At 38.3% G+C, this 21,373-nt stretch overlaps 1 protein-coding gene across 1 annotated transcript; it reads left to right on the forward strand.

The window, feature by feature from the left end:
* Positions 1-12,373: 12,373 nt before the first annotated feature.
* Positions 12,374-14,154, forward strand: LOC138897095 (uncharacterized). Its single transcript, XM_070183051.1, has 3 exons — positions 12,374-12,586; positions 12,629-13,153; positions 13,294-14,154. The coding sequence occupies exons 1-3, from the start codon at positions 12,374-12,376 to the stop codon at positions 14,152-14,154; spliced, it is 1,599 nt and encodes a 532-aa protein (XP_070039152.1).
* Positions 14,155-21,373: the final 7,219 nt, after the last annotated feature.

The raw sequence follows: 21,373 nt of genomic DNA on the forward strand, positions 1-21,373 counted from the left end.
TAGCCGTGTTAGATTTGCCATCACGCCCATAACTATTTACTTATGAATTAGGGTTCAACATAACTCGGTATCTTTAGTCCAGATTATATATTTAAGTTAAAAATTTATTTAATATATATAAATTAAATAATTTATTCAGAACTAAATAAAATATTTTTTTCTAAAATCTAAAATTCATAAATTCAAAATTCTTGTGTCTCTGTTTGCCATTGAGAATATTTAGCAAAATAAAGTTTAGACAATATTTAATTCCTCTAGTCCTTCATTTATTCATTTATTTATATATTTATTTATTTATTTATTTGTCTATCGTGACAACTCCTTGCTTCCTAACCTATTATCTTTCTGGGCCAATTCCTCGATTTCTTTTTTTGTTCTCGAGTCTAAAGTAATAAGAATAAGAATATTTAGTTACACCAAACCCAGCTTCCATTCAACCAACCTGATCTAACGCAAAAGTTCATATGGGAAAAAAATGGTTTACTTAATACACCAAACTTGATGGATTAAAAGTTAGGGAAAACCTATTATATTTTTAAAGTTATGGATTTATAACTACTATTTATTATAATTTTAGTAAATTTTTATATATAAATTTATGTTTTTCGTCGAAAATATTGGATTCAGATGAACTCAATACTAAAAAGCTGGATCCGCCCTGCTACTACCTTCGAAAGTAGAATACACATAGCATAGTTGAATAAATAGTAAATCAATACTTATATTATATTCATCCATAAAGGCTGCGTCGAGATTAAATATAATTACATAATTACTTCTATTAAATAAGTAAAAGAAAATTATTGCTAAAAGCAGCACTTTTCCTTAATTTTAACTTACCGAGTCTTGAAACATATTTTGGTGGATGTCTTCATTTGATATTTATGTACATTTCTAAGCTCACTTTTTTTCATTCATTGCTTTTATATGCATTATACACTATTTTTCTTTCTAAATAAATAGGATTTGTCTTTGTCTGCTTCCTTTTGTTGGGTGAAAAAAGGACGAAAACAGTAGATTCTTGTTTGATATCCGCACGGCATAGCTAGAAGTGTTAATATCACAATAAATCTATGTTATTACTAAATTAAAGTTCTAGGTTATTAATCTATTAATATGTTTTTCCACTACCGACGTTTTGGCATTTATTCAAATATATATTCATTAGATTATAGTCTTGAGTTTATCATACAAAAATTAAATAATAACGAGATTATTTAGTGGATATATATTTTTGTAGATGTTTGATTAATTATTGGATTAAAAATAAGATATGTGTCACGTTCCCAAACTGGGGTGGGACGTAATTGACACTCAACCCTTACCACTCGTTGAGTCAACCATGTACTATTTGTATCAAACTTCAAGTTCAATAGCAAAGAAACTAACATGCTTAAATATTAATTCTAATCAAATTGCAATTCATAAGCTGACTTATAAAATATAATAAATACTGACCCACTAACAAGTCATGAGCCTCTAGAATCTGAAAAATAAAATTTAAAATACATAGCCTACGGGGGCATCCCCCGAAAATAAAATAAACAAAAAAAAAAAGTTATAAATAATAGTCTGAAAAGGGTCCGCTACCGCTGGAATGAATCAACGGAGTTTGTAAACTGAATCTAGAATATCTCTTCTAGCCAGTGCCTCGTTACCTGCGTCCTCAATATATGCCACACGACGTAGCAGGCCCAAACGGGCTAAGTACCACCGAAGGATACCCAGTAAGTTTCATAGGCTACCTCCTAAAAAGGCGGAGCGAGACCTTCTGAAAAATATAAGAAAGAAAAGGGATATACGGAAAATCATATAAACTATATAAAAATTTACAACCAAGTAATAATATGAAAACTGAAAATGTAAGCTAAAACTGAAACTTAACGTAGAAATTGAGCTCATAACTGATATCTGAAATACATGCATATATATATATATATATATATATATATATATATATATATATATAGCATAGTTAAATATTACACATAATGGCCCTGCGTACGTGAGCATCTGGGAACACGTACGTGGGAGTGTCGGCCTATCTCTCCAACAAACAGTTGGCACCTGCGAGTATGGGGTAGGTAACCCTGACATCATGTCACTCACACTTAGGGAGATTGGCCATTTCTCCCTACTGAATATCACAACTAAGGCACATAACAATTGGTAATACACATAAGCATGTATTCATATCACATATAATGTCATACTGAATAAGAATAAGTGAACTGAGCATTGGATCACGAGAAGACATGACTTAGCTTTAGCTAACATATGGAGCAAAAGGGTTATAATGGAATTCCCTACTAGGAAAGTAAACATCAACTCACCTTAAAACTTTAGCTGCAATTCGTCTCTTCAAGTTTTTTGAGTATTTGACAACGCGAAATCTACAATAATAGGTTTAACCATGTCAATTCATAAGCTATTAAGTTTTACTTATTGTTACATAGCTATAAATCTAGAACTCTCACCTCACTGATTCAAGTAAAATTTTCAACTAAATAATTTCATTCTTCCACAAAGATATATAGATGACGAGGCCATGAATTCAAGTAAACTGATTTTACAAAAAGATAAAGTGACCTCATTATAAATCCTTGGTTCTAGACCTATAACATCAATTATGTATTCTACAATTAAATACTAGATATGGAAGAATCTCTCACTTAACTTTGACACTAACTAAAAGATAAACTTTTATCATATAGGCATTCAAAGAAAACTTCTCTGCCATGACTAGAAAATATGAACCTGAAAAGCTCTATTAATTTATTTCAATGAATACTTAAACTTATGTATAAAAATAATTTCATAGAATGAGAACTTAAGGGTTTCGACTAAATTTTCACCTAGCGATAATAACCATAGGAAATTTGGAAGAATTGAATACCTGGGTTTCGAGAATGGCAAATTGCAAAACCTTGAATATTTTTTATGGATTTTTACGTTCTTTGTGTTGCCTAACTCCTAAAGCAATTAAATTGCTTTGGTTTTCTTGCTAAAACCTCATTTTTTTCTCTTTAATTTTTCAGACAAAGACCTTTACCAACCCTTCTCACGAAAAAAAAACTTTTACCCCTCTAATTCCCTTAGGCTTCGGTCCCACTAAGTCACTTTTTCTTTTTCTCTTTTTGCTTTTTAATCATTGTAGTTGCTGCTTGCTATTATTAAGCAATATGTATTTAAAAGCTAGCAAAATGGGGCATTACATTCTCTCCCCTTAGAAATATTCGTCCTCGAATGTCGTATCACAGTTATTCTTGAGTATAAAGGAAGATCTTAGGCCATATGCCACTCTCACTATCTCTTAGGACCTCAAAAATTGGTTCACTCCAAAAAGTTTTAAAAATTTCGGCAGAGTTTTCTTTGTAACTGGAGTTATCCCAAAATTTTCAACCTGTCAAAACCAATCGAACAATAATACTTTGCACCTCTAGCTACTCAATCCAATAATATACAACATCAAGGCATACCCATATATCCGCCAAAGCCATTTTACATCATTATAAGTACAAATATCACATAACTTGACAATCTAAATATTTTAAAGTTTAAATTGAATTATGTACCTGAAATCTCGAACAAATAAGGATACTTTTTCTTCATGACTTCCTCTGGCTCCACAGCTGAGTGGTTGCTCCATTTTACTTTCACCGAAGCAATGTCTTTGGTTCGAAGTCTACGAACCTGCCTGTCTACTATAGCTACAGGGACCTCCTCATATGTCAGAGTATCATCTACCTCTATCTCCTGTCTATCAAGTATATGACTCGGGTCGTGAAAGGACTGTCTCAGCATGGACATATGAAAAACTAGATGCACAGAAGATAACTATGGAGGTAAAGCTAGTCGATACGCCACAAGCCTAATCCTTTTAAGAATTGGATAAGGCCATATATATCTTGGGCTAAGCTTCCCTTTATACCAAACCTCATGATACCCTTCATTGGAGACACCTTTAAAAATACATAGTCACCCTCTTTGAACTCAAGATCACGGCGTCTTATATCATAATATGACTTTTGTCGGCTTTGAGCTGTTTTAAGTCGTTCCTGAATAAGTTTTACCTTTTTCAAGGCATCTTGTACTATGTTTGGCCCAGTAAGTTTCGTTTCACCTATCTCAAACCACCCTACAAGCGAACAACATCGCCTCCCGCATAGGGCCTCGAATTAGGCCATCTGAATGCTTGCTTGATAAATGTTATTATATGCAAACTCAATCAAAGGTAGATGATCATCCCAGTTTCCTTTAAAATCAAGAACACGGGCTCGTAAAATATCTTCCAAAGTCTAAATTGTCCTCTCGGCCTATCCGTCCGTTTGAGGGTGAAAAGTTATACTCAGATTAACTCTGGTACCGAGACCTTCCTGAAAACTCTGCCAGAACTGGGCAGTAAACTGTGCACTCCTGTTAGAAAATATTAGACATGGGAGAACCATGCAACCGAACAATCTCCTTTATGTATAATGATGCATACTGGGGTACCGTGTAAGTTGTTTTGACTGGCAAAAGTGAGTTGACTTAGTGAGTCGGTCTACTATGACCCAAATGGAGTCATGTTTCTTAAAAGTTCGCGGCAAGCCAACCACAAAATCCATATTTATTCGTTCCCATTTCCATTCTGGTATTTCAATGACTTGAGCTAAGCCACCTAGCCTCTGGTGTTCAGCTTTTACTTGCTGACAGTTAAGGCACCGTGATACATAATCTGCAATATCTCGCTTCATATTATTCCACCAATAAACATCCCTCAAATCATAATACATTTTGGTAGAACCTGGATGTATTGAATATCTGGAGCTATGAGCTTCTACCATAATTGCCCTTCGAAGATCTTCTACATTAGGCACGCATAAGCGGCCATCAAGTCTCATCACACCATTCTCATCAAGTGCAAAATTCTTAATCTTGCCACTGAGGACACCTTCCTTGAGCTTAAGCAAGCTAGGGTCATCAAATTGTTTGGCTTTAACTTGCTCTACTAAATTAGACTTAGCACCCATACTTGCTATCAACCTTCCATCATACTTCTCATCGAGACGAACCCCTTGGCTAGCTATTTGTTGGGCTTCCTTAACTATTAGATGTTCGACCACACACAACCTGGTCAAACTCCCCATGGATCTTCTGCTCAGAGCATCAACAACCACATTCGCTTTACCGGGATGGTAAAGGATATTACAATCATAATCTTTAAGCAACTCCAACCACCTGCGCTGTCTCAGATTCAACTCTTTCTGCTTGAATATATACTGCAAACTTTTGTGATCTGTATAAATGTCACATTGCTCTCTGTAACGACCCGACCGGTCGTTTTACTTTCTAGAACCTCGTTCCCCTAAATAAAACTTAACGTATGTTCTTGTACTATTTTGTGACTTGAGGGGGTGGTTAGTTCGAGATTTGGAAGGGTTCGGGTTGAAATCGGAATATTTGGTTCCTTAAGGTTGGCTAAAAAGACCAAGTTTGACTTCGGTCAACGTTTTGAGTAGACGATCTCGAAATCGAGATTTGACGGCTTCAATAGGTTCGTATGATTATTTCGGACTTGGGCGTAAGGGTGGCAAGTGGGCCGAGCCCGGTCCTAAGTGGGCTTCGCGGGCCCGGTCCTAAGTGGGCCGGTCCTATGCGGTCCGGTCCTAAACGGTCCCGGACTTCGCGGGCTTATTGCTAGAACCGGCTCGGGACCGGGACCACGAACTAACGGTCCCGGGTTAAGTGGGCCGTGCCTAAACGGGCCCAAACGGGCCCAACAAAAACTTTGTATTTTTAATTTTTTTTTTTATAGAAGTTAGAGAAAAAAAATAGTAATAAAGATATATAACCTATATTCGATTTATATACCATATATACATCTTAAAATATATATATACTATATTATATACATAGTATACATCTTAAAATATACTATATATACATCTTAAGATATACTATATATATATAGTATAGTATAGTAGATCTTAAGATATAGTAGATCTTAAGATATATATACATCTTAAGATATATAAGCTATATATATATAGTAAGATGTATATATAGTATATCTTAAGATGTATACTATCGAATATGACTTATAAACTATGTATATATATTATAGTATATATATAGTATATTATAGTATATATATAGTTATATACACACTACACTATATATACATAGTATATTCGATATACTATACTATACTATATATACATAGTATATAATATATACTATACTATACTATATATACATCTTAAGATATATATATATATATATATATATATATATATATATATATACACACACACACACTATACTATATATACATAGTATATAAGTCATATTCGATAGTATACATCTTAAGATATACTATATATACATCTTAAGATATATATATATATATATATATATATACACACACACACTATACTATATATACATCTTATATATACACATACTATACTATATATACATAGTATATAAGTCATATTCGATAGTATACATCTTAAGATATATATAATATATATAGTAAGATGTATATATATTATAGTATAGTATAGTATAGTATATACTATATATACAACTTAAGATATATAAGCTATATTCGATATATTCGATATACATATATATATAAGCTTATATATATACTATAATATACTATAATATATATACATCTTACTATATATAAGCTATATTCGATTTATATACATAAGATATACTATATATATATGTATATCTACTATATATATATCTAGTATATCTAGTATACTATGTATATATAGTATATCTTAAGATGTATATATAGTATAGTATAGTATATATAGTATATCTTAAGATGTATATATATCTTAAGATGTATATATAGTATAGTATATATAGTATATCTTAAGATGTATATATAGTATATATACACTATACTATACTATACTATAGTATATAAGTCATATTCGATAATATATATCTTAAGATATATATAATATATATAGTAAGATGTATATATATTATAGTATAGTATAGTATATACTATATATACAACTTAAGATATATAAGCTATATTCGATATATTCGATATACATATATATATATATATATATATAAGCTTATATATATACTATACTATACTATAATATATATACATCTTACTATATATAAGCTATATTCGATTTATATACTATATATACATCTTAAGATATACTATATATACATGTATATCTACTATATATATATCTAGTATATCTAGTATACTATGTATATATAGTATATCTATATATAGTATAGTATAATATATATAGTATATCTTAAGATGTATATATATCTTAAGATGTATATATAGTATAGTATATATAGTATATCTTAAGATGTATATATAGTATAGTATATATAGTATATCTTAAGATGCATATATAGTATATCGAATATAGTTTATATATCTTAAGTTGTATATATAGTATATATATATATATACACTATACTATAATATAGTATAGTATATAAGCCGTATTCGATAGTATATATATAGGCTTATATATATATGTATATCGAATATAGCTTATATATCTTATGAGATGTATATATAGTATAGACTATAGTATAGTATAAATATAAGCTTATATATATATCTTATATATATATGTATATCGAATATAGCTTATATATCTTAAGCTATATTATACTATATGTATAGCTTAAGATATATAAAAAGACAAAAATATTATAAAGAGATATTCAAATCAATGCGTTATATTTTTATTATAGCATTAAAAATCATGGCAATATCTTTCTTAGTCTTCCTCCCTCCTATGGAATGAGCACAACAAGGTGCTAATACCACCATTGAGGAAAAAAAGAAACTAATCATGATGTGCCAAAATACAAGTTACATATTAATTTACATGGTATCTCTTACAAATTTCATAAATCCTTCAAGGTCCGGAGGAATTTCCGTTGGTGGTGGCGGAAATGAAGCTTGCTCATCACCGCTTCCAGGCGAAGCATCATCCTCCGCAAGTTCAACTAGCATTTCTTCGCAAGCTTCGTCTACCTCTGGTTGTGATTCAGCAAGTTCAAAATTTCTTCTTTCCGAATGGATCTAATCTCTGAAAAGTACTGATTTTTCCAAGCTCTCCCTCATAGACGCTCTATAATCACCGAGTTGAAGTCTTGCTTGACTGAAAGCGCTCTCTGATGCCATTGTTGAAGTTTGAATAGTTAAAATATCTCGGGCCATCCTTGAAAGAATCGGAAAGTATTTTTCTTTGTCCTTCCACCATTCCAAAATATTAAAGGAACCGTCGGGATTCACTTCCTCAATTCCCTGTGACAAATAAACTTCAAGCTCATTTAGTTGTGAAAAATCACTAGTACTAGAACCTTGAGAACCCCTGAACCCTGCCCAAGCACTAAGTGCTCTTACTCCCGCAGTTCTTTTAGATGATTGAGAACTAGAAGAAGAAGGAGTTGGAACATTTGGTCTAGCATGATCTAATGCAACTTGATAAGCATTATAAATAGTTTGAACATTTATTTTAATTGAGGCTATTGCATTCGGAAGTTTAGACAACTCCTCATCTTCAAGTGCTATACCATTATAAACAGTTTTATACCAAAATTGAGGACCTCCTAATTTCATAGTAGGATTTAACAACGCAGCAATACCATAAATAGGGGGAATAGGGAAAAAATATTTTTTAAACTTTTTTCTCATGGAATCAATAGCAAGTTGATAAATTTCCCCACCCTCTGAAAAATGATCAAACAAATTTGCAAGTTCTGCAATATAAACTAAACAGTTAGAAATAGTAGGATAATATTGCCCAGAAAATTCATTTGTAGCAATATGGAATTTTTTAAAAAAATCTACAAGCATTTTAACATTAGCCCAATCCGCATTTGTAAGGTGCTCATCATCATCACTTACATGAGCATTAAACGTTGAGTTTATGGGGTTTCTATATTCATATGCAACAACTAAACTTTCATACATGTAATTCCATCTAGTTGGACAAGGTTTAGGAACCTTTCTTTCTCTTAGGCCAAATTCATCGCATCTTTTAAAATATTCTCTAAGTCTACTTCTACGGTTTGAATAAAAAAGTCAATTAAGAGCCATTTTAACCTTTTCAATTTCAACATTTAAAATTCGCATACCATCACCCACAATTAAATGGTAAATATGACAAATACATCTAATGTGAAAAATGTTACTAAATATAGGACTTAGTATAGTGGTAAGCAAGGCTACATCATTTGTGTTACTAGTAGCATTATCCATTGAAACTGACATTATTTTATCACTAATGCAAAAAATATCTACAAATATCCGCAATCGTGCTAGAAATAAACTGCCCTGTGTGACGTGAATTAATTATTCTATAAGCAATAATGCATTTTTGCATTATCCAATGCTCATCAATCCAATGACTGGTAACAGTAAGGTAATCACAGTCATTACCACTTCTACCAATATCAGTTGTAATAGCAAGACGACAATTTATATGAGTAAATAAATAGCGCAAATATTGTTCATATTCATGTTTATATTTATAAATATCACTCTTTACGGTTGTGCGAGGAAAACCTTTATAAGTAGGATTATAAATTTTTTTAATATAATGCACAAAGTGGGGGTTAGAAGGAAAACTATAGGGTAAGCACATAACAGTGACCATTTTTGCCAATTCTTCCCGATCTTTTTTTGGATCATAATATAAAATACTACCGGTAACAGTGTTAATTTTCGGTTGAAATTGATTTGACCCGGTACTAAGGTCAGCCTGACTAGGTGCACTTGTCCTCTCAACCAAAGCTTTCATACGAAAATATCTAGCTTTATCATGAGGGTGTAGCAATATGTGTCTAGTCAAACTTTCCGTCCCCCCTCCCCCGACTTCCAACATATTGAAAAACTAACTCTTTGCCACAAGTTTTACACTTAGCCCTATTTTTTTTTCTCTTAGTTGATTAAAAAAATGCCAAACAAGAGATGTTTCTGCCCGTTTATGAGGTTGTCTAGAAAAAGTAGGGGCACTAATAGGAGGGTCAGACGGGGGGATCATCTAGATTATTATTAGTTGGGTTAACTTCGGGAGCAGGACTAGTGGGTGTATCATCATCCGGTTGCGTTTCATCAAAATCTATTTCTTCATCATCATTTTCATCAATAGTTGGATTACCATAAAGAGCATTCATATATTCATGGTTTAATTATTCACCGGATGCAATATTATGGCAAAATTGACTCTCGGTAAATTATAATAAACTATTATCGCTATCAAGAATAGGAGGTGTAGGACGGGTAACATGTTTGGGTCGGAGAGCCGGGGGAAGTGGAGGAGGAACATATTGGCCACTAGATTCACCACTCTTCGATTTTTCCTTATTTTTACTAAACATATTTTTTAAGGAATAAGCCATCTTAATTAATCAAGCAAAGTAAATAAAACAAACAAAATTATAATATTAAAACTTAAGAGTTGGAACGAGTTTACCGAATTAACGAACAACTTGTTGGAAATTGATTATCGTTGAAGACTTCAATTCACCAACTTCACAATTGTTTCACAAATTATAACAATAAAGTAAGCAATAGTAGCAATTATAGATGTAAATTAGAGAGAGATTGTGATAGATTGATGATTTTGTAAGAAAAAATTAAATAATGATGGGGTATTTATAGTTGAAAATAGGAAAAAAGTGTAATTATAAAAAGTTTGGGATTAAAATAAAGTTGAGGGGTTAAATGGCTATTTCATAAATAGCCAACGGCTATTTTTTACAGCTCAACGGCTATTTTTTTTTAAAAAATAGTCGTTGGGCCCGCTAAGGGACCGGGCCGATCCCGGTCCGGTCCCGGGCCCTGGCGGGCCAAACGGTCCCGGGCCTGACAGGCCCAAATCATAGGACCGGCCCACGAGACCGGACCAGGCCCGCTAAAACCGGACCAAACGGTCCTGGCCCGTTTAACCGTTTGGCCTGTTTGGCCCGCGGTCCTGGGCCGGTCCCGGGCCTGGACCGGCCCACTTGCCAGCCTTACTTGGGCGTATGTTCGGATCTGGTTTTGGATGACCCCGGGAGCATTTCGGCGCATAATAGTGAAAGTTGGTTCTTTGAAGGTTTTTGAAGTTCTTTAAATTTGGTTTGAATTAGGTTTTGGTAATATCGAGGCCAAATGGAATTCTGAGACCGAAAATAGTTCTGTAATGTCATTTAATACTTGCACGCAAAATTTGGTATCATTCCGAGTAGTTTAAATACGTTTCGTCGCGTTAGGAGTAAATTGAAGAACTTGAAGTTCATATTTTGATTCAATTGGTTTGGGGTGTGATTTTTAGTTTTGTTGTTGTTTTGTGTGTTCGCGCCATTCGACCCTCGGTAGTGCACACAGTATATTTATATGCATTTTGGATCGGGCCGTACGTCCTCGGCATAACTCGTGCGAATGATACTAGTACTCCCATATGTTTGATATTGCTTCATTGGTTTGATAGGTTAAAAGATTAAAGGAAAGAAACTGGTTTGGTAATTGCTATTCGGTGGAAGGATTGGCTATTTAAATTCTTGTTTTTGGGTTCTATTGTCATTTCCTTTTTTTTATATCCCATGTTTAATTAGCAGTTGTATATATGTATATTGTTGGTCCATAATAAGTGTCAAAGTCGACTACTCGTCACTACTTCTTCGACATTAGACTAGATACTTAATGGGTACATGTTGTTTATGTACTCACGCTACACTTCTTCACTTGATGTGCAGGATCTGAGGCAGGTACTTCTAGATATCAGTCCGGCGCGCACACTTGATTACTACTGCGAGACTTTACGGTGAGCTGTCTTTCGAGCCCGTTCTGTAGTAGCCGAAGTCTTCTTTTGCTTTATTTTTCTGTCAGACAGCAGTGTAGTCCTCTTTTGTATATTCTATTAGTAGCTCAAACACTTGTGACACCCGGTCTTGAAAAAATTATGTCAGTAGGCACTTAATGGTTTTTGGGTTATTTATCTTATCTCACCTGTTTTTAAAATTTTGATCTCTCATTTTTCTTTTATTATATAAAAACCTCCATTTCTTAGTTGTGCATAATTTAAAAATCAACTATTTTAAATCGTTAAAAGAAAGGTCAGAGAGTTAGTTTAGAGTTGTCTTGCCTAGCCGCAACGTTGGGCGCCATTACGACCTACAGGAGAATTGGGTCGTGACAGCATAGTATCAGAGCACTAGGTTCACGTAGGTCTCACAAGTTATGGGTAGGCCTAATAGAGTCTTGCGGATCGGTGCGGAGACGTCCGTACTTATCTTCGAGAGGCTATAGGGTATTAGAAAACTACTCTTTATTCATCTCCTATCATGCAGTTGATGGTGTACTAAGTTTCTTCCTCTGATTCTCTCACAGATGGTGAAAACGCGCACGACAGACGTTCCTGACCCGAGAGGGGTTGCTCCCCCTGTTGCTAGAGGCCGAGACAGAGGCCGGGGGATGGCACCCGCCCGAGGTAGGGGACAAGGACGTCCCAGAGTTGCCCCAAGCGTACCACCAGCGGATCCAATAGAGGTCGCAGCAGAGACATCTCCGGCCGATTTCATGTCAACACCGGGCTTTCAGGAGGTAATGGGCCGTATGCTACGGTTCATGGATACTATGACCTAGGTTGGTTTATTTCCAGCAGACCCAGCCACATCTCAGGCAGGAGGGGGAGAACATGCCCATACTGCCCAGGCTCCGGGACATGCAGCGGCCATATATCAGACCTCTGGTGCACTACCCGTGGGCGGAGCCCAGCCAGTTGCAGCAGCTGTACCTGGGCCTAGACCAGCTGCGGCCTGTGAGCCGCAGAAGCTATTGGATAAATGGACCAGGCTTCACCCTCCTGTCTTCGGAGATGAGCAACATGAGGACCCCCAGGACTTCATTGATAGGTGCAGGGACAGACTGTACAATATGAGTATATTAAAGTCCCATGGGGTAGATTTCACTACTTTCCAGTTGGAGGGAAGGGCCCGTAGATGGTGGCAGTCACATCTTCTCGGCAGACCAGTAGGTTCTCCTCCCATGACTTGGGATCAGTTTATACGCAGTTTCTTGGACAGGTATATTCCACCCTCCCGAAGGGAAGAGTTGCGATCTCAGTTTGAGCAGCTCCGGCATGACCAGATGTCGGTGACTGATTATGAGGTGAGATTCTCTGAGTTGTCTCGCCATGCATTGATGATACTACCTACTGAGACAGAGAGATTATGGAGGTTTGTTGCGGGGTTGCACTCCGGTATTGGTCCACTATGGCCTGAGAGGTCGAGATGGGGACCTCTTACCAGCTGGTTGTGGAGATATATCGGAGGATTAAGGGTTATCGTCAAAGGGATCGAGAGCAGATGCTGCGGGACAAGCGGTTCCGTCATTCAGGGGGATTCAGTGGTGCCCCATCTGGGGGTAGAGGTCAGTTTGGGAGAGGCCAGTCAAGCGGGCCTACATATCCAGTACCGCCGCCTCCTCGGGATGCTCCAGTTCGACCCTATTTCAGTGCCATGCCAGAGAGTTTCTACCGCCCACCAGCTATCCAGGGTTCTTCTAGCGGGTATTTAGGCCACCAGGGTCAGACCTCAGGGAAGCAATTTATTGTGACGAGAGGTTATTATGAGTGCGGAGATCCTGGCCACATGAAGAGATTTTGTCCCAGACTTCGGGGCAGGGCAGTGCAGCAGGGTCATCAACCTATGATTACAGCACCACCAGCCACACCAGCCATACGGCCGCCCAGAGGCAGAGGGCAGGTGGGTAGGGGCCATCCTAAAGGTGGAGGCCAGGCAGGTGGAGGCCATCCAGGTGGTGCTCCAGCCAGATTCTATGCTTTCCCAGCAAGATTAGATGCAGTGGCCTCAGATGCCGTGATTACAGGTACTATTTCCGTCTGCGGTAGGGATGCTTCGATATTATTTGATCCAGGTTCTACCTATTCATATGTGTCATCTCTATTTGCTTATTTCCTGGATGTTCCTCGGGAGTCCTTGGGCACTCCTGTTTATGTGTCCATTCTTGTGGGCGATTCTGTTGTTGTGGATCAGATCTATCTGCTTATTTATGTGTCTTGTGTGGTCACATTCTATGGTTATGAGACTAGAATGGATCTCCTGTTGCTCGATATGACCGACTTCGAGGTTATTCTGGGCATGGACTGATTATCCCCATATCACGCTATCCTTGATTGTCATGACAAGACTGTTACCTTAGCCATGCCAGAGTTTCCTAGATTGGGGTGGAAAGGTTCGACTGTCAGTGCATCTAGTCGGGTTATCTCTTTTCTGAAGGCTCGACATATGGTCGAGAAGGGTTGTTTGGCTTATCTAGCCTATGTTCGGGATACTGCCGCAGAGACTCCGGCAATTGATTCAGTACCAGTAGTTCGGGAGTTTTTCGATGTGTTTCCTTCTGACCTTCCAGGCATGCCACCAGATCGGGATATCGATTTCTGTACTGATTTGGCTCCAGGTACCCAGCCTATATCTATCCCACCGTACCGTATGGCTCCGAAAGAGTTAAAGAAGTTGAAGGAACACCTTGAGGAGTTGCTAGCAAAGGGGTTTGTCAGACCAACTGTATCACCTTGGGGTGCACCCGTATTATTTGTGAAAAAGAAGGATGGGACTATGCGGATGTGCATTGATTACCGCCAGTTGAACAAAGTTACCATGAAGAACAAGTACCCGTTACCGTGTATTGATGATTTGTTTGACCAGTTGCAGGGTGCTAGGGTGTTCACTAAGATCGACCTGAGATCGGGGTAACATCAGTTGAAGATTCGGGACTCGGATGTTCCGAAAACTGCCTTTCGTACTAGATATGACCATTATGAGTTTCTAGTGATGTCCTTCGGCTTGACTAACACCCCAACGTCGTTTATAGATTTCATGAACAGGGTGTTGAGGCCATACATTGATTTGTTTGTCATTGTCTTCATTGATGACATTTTGATCTACTCGCGCAGTATGGAGGAGCACAAGCAGCATTTGAGAGTGTTGCTTCAGACCTTACGGGAACAGAAACTATATGCTAAGTTCTCCAAGTATGAGTTTTGGCTAGATTCTGTAGCATTCTTGGGGCACGTTGTATCAGACGAGGGTATTAAGGTGGATCTCAAGAAGATTGAGGTAGTTCAGAGTTGGGCTCGTCCTACTACGACGACTGATATTAGGAGCTTCTTGGAGTTAGCAGGGTATTATCGTCGGTTTGTGGAGGGCTTCTCATCTATCGCAACACCTTTGACTAGATTGACCCAGAAGGGTGCTCCATTCCGTTGGTCCGATGACTGTGAGGCGAGCTTCCAGAAGCTCAAGACGGCTTTGACTGCAGCGCCCGTTCTAGTGTTACGTTCCAGCTCGGGGATGTATACTATGTATTGCGATGCTTCACGCGTTGGTTTGGGTTGTGTATTGATGCAGGAGGGGCGAGTTTTTGTATATGCTTCACGTCAGCTGAAGCCCCATGAGAAGAATTATCATGTGCATGATTTGGAGTTGGCCGCAATTGTTCATGTCTCTTAAGATCTGGAGGCATTATCTTTATGGAGTGTCCTGTGAGGTTTACACTGATCATCGTAGCTTGCAGCATTTGTTCAGGCAAAGGGATCTCAATTTGAGGTAGCGCAGATGGCTTGAGTTACTGAAGGATTATGATATTACCATTCTTTATCATTCGAGCAAGGCGAATATGGTCGCGGATGCCTTGAGCTGGAAGGCAGAGAGTATGGGTAGTTTGGCATTCATTTCAGCAGAGGAGAGGCCACTACCTTTGGACATTCAGTCCTTGGCTATCAGACTTGTGAGGTTGGATATTTCAGAGCCCAGCCGAGTTTTTACATGTGTTGTTGCTCAATCTTCACTATTGGAGCATATTAGGGCCCGACAGTTCAATGATTCGCACTTGATGGTTCTCAGAGACGGTATTACATGGTTGTGCCAAGGAGGTTACTATCAGCGAGGATGGAGTTCTGCGACTCCAGGGTCGTCTATGTGTTCCCAACGTCGATGGCTTGAGGGAGAGGATTCTAGAGGAGGCACACAACTCTCGGTATTCCATTCATCCAGGTACTACAAAGATGTATCGTGACCTGAGGCAGCACTATTGGTGGCGGTGGATAAAGAAGGACATAGTCGAGTATGTAGCTAGATGCCTAAATTGCAGCAGGTTAAGTATGAGCACCAGAGGCTAGGTGGCCTACTTCAGCAGATGACTATATTTAAGTGGAAGTGGGAGCGCATTACTATGGATTTCGTAGTTGGTTTGCCGCTGACCTTGCGGAAGTTCGATGCAGTTTGGGTCATTGTTGACAGATTGACCAAGTCGGCACACTTCATTCCAATTATGACTACATATACATCCGAAAAGGTTGGCTCAGATTTATATTCAGGAGATAGTTCGGTTGCATGGTGTGCCTGTTACCATCATATCAAATAGAGGCCTTCAGTTCACCTCACATTTTTTGAGAGCAGTACAGAGTGAGTTGAGGACCCGTGTAGAGCTCAGCACAGCATTTCATTCACAGACCGACGGGCAATCGGAGTGGACAATTCAGATCTTGGAGGACATGCTCAGAGCACGTGTGATTGACTTTGGAGGACAGTGGGATTGATTTTTGCCCTTGGCCGAGTTTGCTTACAACAACAGTTATCAGTCCAGCATCGAGATGGATCCATTTGAGGCTTTATATGGTCGGCGATGTCGTTCTCCCATTGGGTGGTTTAAGCCCGGCGAGGCTAAGTTATATGGTACTGATTTGGTGAAGGATGCCTTGGAAAAGGTAAAGTTGATTCAGGAGCGACTTCGCACAGTACGGTCCAGACGTAACAGTTACGTGAATTAGAAGGCGTGTGATTTATCATTTATGGTGGGTGAAAAAGTCCTCTTGAAGGTTTCACCGATAAAGGGAATCATGAGGTTCGGGGAAGAAGGGCAAGTTGAGCCCAAGATTTATAGGCCAATTTGAGGTGTTGGAACGCGTTGGGGAGGTTGCTTACGAGATTGATTTTCTGCCCAGTCTATCGGGAGTTCATCCAGTTTTCCATGTGTCCATGCTCCAGAAGTATCGTGCCGACCTGTCACACGTGTTGGACTTCAGCACGATTCAGTTAGATGAGAGCCTGGGTTATGAGGAGGAGCCACTTGCCATTATTGATAGGCAGGTTCGCCAGTTAAGGTCCAAGAGGATTTTCGCGGTAAAGGTTCAGTGGAGGGGCCAACCAGTCGAGGAGGCAACTTGGGAGTCCAAGGAGGGCATGCGGAGCAGATATCCATACTTATTCAGCACTCCAGGTATGATTCTAGACCCGTTCGAGGACGAACATTTGTTTAAGAGGTGGAGAATGTAATGACCCGATCGGTCGTTTTGCTTTCTAGGATCTTGTTCCCCTAAATAAAACTCCCCGCATGTTCATGTACTGTTTTGTGACTTGCGGGGGTGGTTAGTTCGAGATTTGGAAGGGTTCGGGTTGAAATCGGAACATTTGGTTCCTTAAGGTTGGCTAAAAAGGCCAAGTTTGATTTCGGTCAACGTTTTGAGTAGACGACCTCAGAATCGAGATTTGACGGCTCCAATAGATTCATATGATGATTTCGGACTTGGGCGTATGTTCGGATCAGGTTTTGGATGACCTGGGAGCATTTTAGTGCCTAATAGTGAAAGTTGGTTTTTTGAAGGTTTTCGAAGTCTTTAAATTTGGTTTGAATTAGGTTTTGGTGATATAGAGGCCCAAATGGAATTCCGAGATCAGGAATAGTTCTATAATGTCATTTAAGACTTGCACGCAAAATTTGGTATCATTCCGAGTAGTTTAAGAACGTTTCGTCGCTTTGGGAGTAAATTGAAGAACTTGAAGTTCATATTTTGATTCAATTGGTTTGGGGTGAGATTCTTAGTTTGGTTGTTATTTTGTGTGTTTTGAGAGTTTGAGCGAGTCCGTTTTACAATTTCAAACTTGTTGGTACGTTCGGGTGGGGGCCCGGGGGACCTGGGCATTAAACGGACGAGGCTCGGATCAAGTTCGAACTTGAAAGCAAGTGCTGAAGATTTCAGCTTCTGGTGTGATCGCACCTGCGCTTGGCCGGCCGCAGGTGTGAGCCCGCAGGTTTGTTGGTTGTGTCGCAGAAGCGGTCAGGGGATGAGTGGTAGTGGACCGCAAGTGCGAGAATTGGTGCGCACCTGCGAACGCGCAGGTGCGAGTTTGAAGAGCGTAGGAGCGTATCCCTCCACAGGAGCGACCCCATTGCCACAGAAGCGGGACCGCAGGAGCGGCACTCCCCTCTGCAGAAGTGACCCTCGTAGGCTTGAGAACTCTGCAGAAGCGGCCTAAATACCGCAGATGCGGTACCGCAAATGCGGCCAAGGCATCGCAGGTGCGAAAAATCGTTGAAGGCAGTAGGTGTTTTAAATCGGGGTTTAAGCATTTTTGCTCATTTCTTACACTTCTTGGGGGCGATTTTGGAGCTGGTTAGAGAGGGAGTTTTCATCAACTAATTGAGGTAAGTAATTCCTATCAAATATGATTTAAATACATAGTTATGGGTAGATTATAACATGTAAATTAGTGAAAATCTTGGGGTTTAGGTGAAAACCTAGGTTTTTGATAAAGGGGAGATTTAACCACAAAATTTGTTATGGAATCTAGTAAAAATCATATATTTGAGTTCATAATGTTATGGGTAATAATTTTCTCCAAAAATTTCCGGAATCCGGGCACGTGGGCCTGGGGAGGGGGTAAATTTTAGGAATTCTTCAAATAGGCTTGGGAAATCACTTTGATAGTTAAGATATAAACTTTTGAACATGTATTGATCATTTTATATAATATTTGACTAGTTTCGAGTCGTTTGGCACCGAATTGGAGGCTTGAGCACAATCTTGGACCGGAAAGTGGGCTTTGAGAAGAGGTAAGTCTCTTTTCTAACCTTGTAAGATGGAATTAACCCCATAGGTGAGCTCAATTGAAATGTGCTTCTAATTGTGGGGGCTACATACATACGAGGTGACGATAGTCCGTGCGTAGCTACTATTTATGCTTATGTTCGGGTAGTTTTAGGTTTACACCATGCTTTGTTGGCACCGTTGTTTGATTATGCTTATTAATTGTTTTGAGTAGAGCTGAGATTGAGGATTTCTTGCAAGTTTTAAGAGTTCTAATTAAATTCCTTATTTTTAAAAGAATTGAGGAATATTATGATAACTTGAGAAATTCTATGTTCAACCGCGTCGCAAGTAAATTCCGCGAGCGGGATAAATTTCCACTACTCTCATGGGAGCGGGCCGATCGCCTCGACAGGTTAATAGATGCATCTATGGTTCGCGTCATTCTACCCTCCGCAGTACACACAGTATATTTATATGCATTTTGGATCAGGTCGTACGTCCTCGGCATAACTCGTGCGAATGATACTGGTACTCCCATATGTTTGATATTGCTTCATTGGTTTGATAGGTTAAAAGATTAAAGGAAATAAACTGGTTTGGTAATTGCTATTCGGTGGAAGGATTGGCTATTTAAATTCTTGTTTTTGGGTTCTATTGTCATTTTCGTTTTTTTATATCCCATGTTTAATTAGTAGATGTATATATGTATATTGTTGGCCCATAGTAAGTGTCAAAGTCGACCCCTCGTCACTACTTCTTCGAGGTTAAACTCGATACTTAATGGGCACATGTTGTTTATGTACTCACGCTACACTTCTTCACTTGATGTGCAGGATCTGAGGCAGGTACTTCTGGATATCAGTCCGGTGCGCACACTTGATTACTACTGCGAGACTTTACGGTGAGCTGTCTTTCGAGCCCGTTCTGTAGCAGCCGAAGTCTTCTTTTGCTTTATTTTTCTGTCTATTTTTTTTTAGACATCAGTGTAGTCCTCTTTTGTATATTCTATTAGTAGATCATACACTTGTGACACCCGGTCTTGGAAAATTTATGTTAGTAGGCACTTAATGGTTTTTGGGTTATTTATCTTATCTCACCTGTTTTTAAAATTTTGATCTCTCATTTTTCTTTTATTATATAAAAACCTCCATTTCTTATTTATGCATAATTTAAAAATCAACTATTTTAAATCGTTAAAAGAAAGGTCACAAAGTTAGCTTAGAGTTGGCTTGCCTAGCGGCAACGTTGGGCGCCATCACGACCAACAGGAGAATTGGGTTATTTTTAGACCAAAAATAACTGCTGCTACCTCAAGATCGTGGGTAGGATAACTTCTCTCATGATTCTTTAACTGCCTAGAAGCATAAGCAATTACCTTGACATTCTGCATAAGAACACATCCTAATCCTACTTTGGAAGCATCATAATAGATCATAAATTTACATGTAGGTGTAGGCAGAGTCAGGATTGGGGCTGTAGTTAACATGTTCTTGAGTTCTTGATTTTTGGCATGGAATAGTTGTCACCATGTCACGCTATTCTAGATTGTCACAATAAAACCCTGGTGTTCCCGATGGCAGAATTGCCTAGGGTTAAGTGGAGAGATTCTCTGGACCATGATCCTATGAAAACTTTTCTCACAAGCTTCAGACCATTGGAACTTCACATTTTTCTGAGTTAACTTTGTCAACAGGGCAGATACTGAAGAGAACCCTTCTTAAAAACGATGGTAGTAACCTGCCAACCCTAGAAAACTGCGAATCTCTATAGGGGTCGTCGGCCTAGGCCAACTCTTAACTGTTTCTATTTTTGGTGGGTCTACTCTAATGCCTTCTTTCGAGACCACGTGTCCTAAAAATGTAACTGTATCGAGCCAAAATTCACATTTGAAAATTTTGGCATAAACTTGACGGTCCTTGAGTATTTGAAGAACTGTTCTCAAGTGATTCTCATGCTCTTTCTGGCTACGGGAATATATCAAAATATCATCGATAAATACTATGATAAAGGTATCTAAGAAAGGCTTGAAAACTCTGTTCATTAAGTCCATAAAAGTTGCTGGTGCATTGGTCAACCCAAAGGACATCACTAAAAATTCAGAGTGACTGTACCGAGTCGTGAAAGTTGTTTTTGGGATGTCTGCTTCTCTGATTTTTAACTGATGGTACTCCGATCTCAGATCTATTTTCGAGAAATACCTGGCACCCAACAACTGATCAAATAAGTCATCTATCATGGGCAGTGGATATTTATTTTTGATAGTAACCTTATTCAGTTGGCGGTAATCTATACACATCCGTAGGAAGCCATCTTTTTTCTTCACAAATAACACTGGATCACACCCCAGGGTGAAACACTAGGTCGAATAAAACTCTTATCTAAGAGGTCTTGTAACTGCTTCTTGAGTTCATTTAGCTCAGATGGAGCCATTCTGTAAGGAGGAAACAAGATTGGTTGAGTTGTTGGCAATGTGTCTATGCCAAACTCAATCTCCCTAT

The sequence above is a fragment of the Nicotiana tomentosiformis genome, chromosome 8, assembly GCF_000390325.3.
Source record: "Nicotiana tomentosiformis chromosome 8, ASM39032v3, whole genome shotgun sequence".
Lineage (NCBI taxonomy): Eukaryota > Viridiplantae > Streptophyta > Magnoliopsida > Solanales > Solanaceae > Nicotiana > Nicotiana tomentosiformis.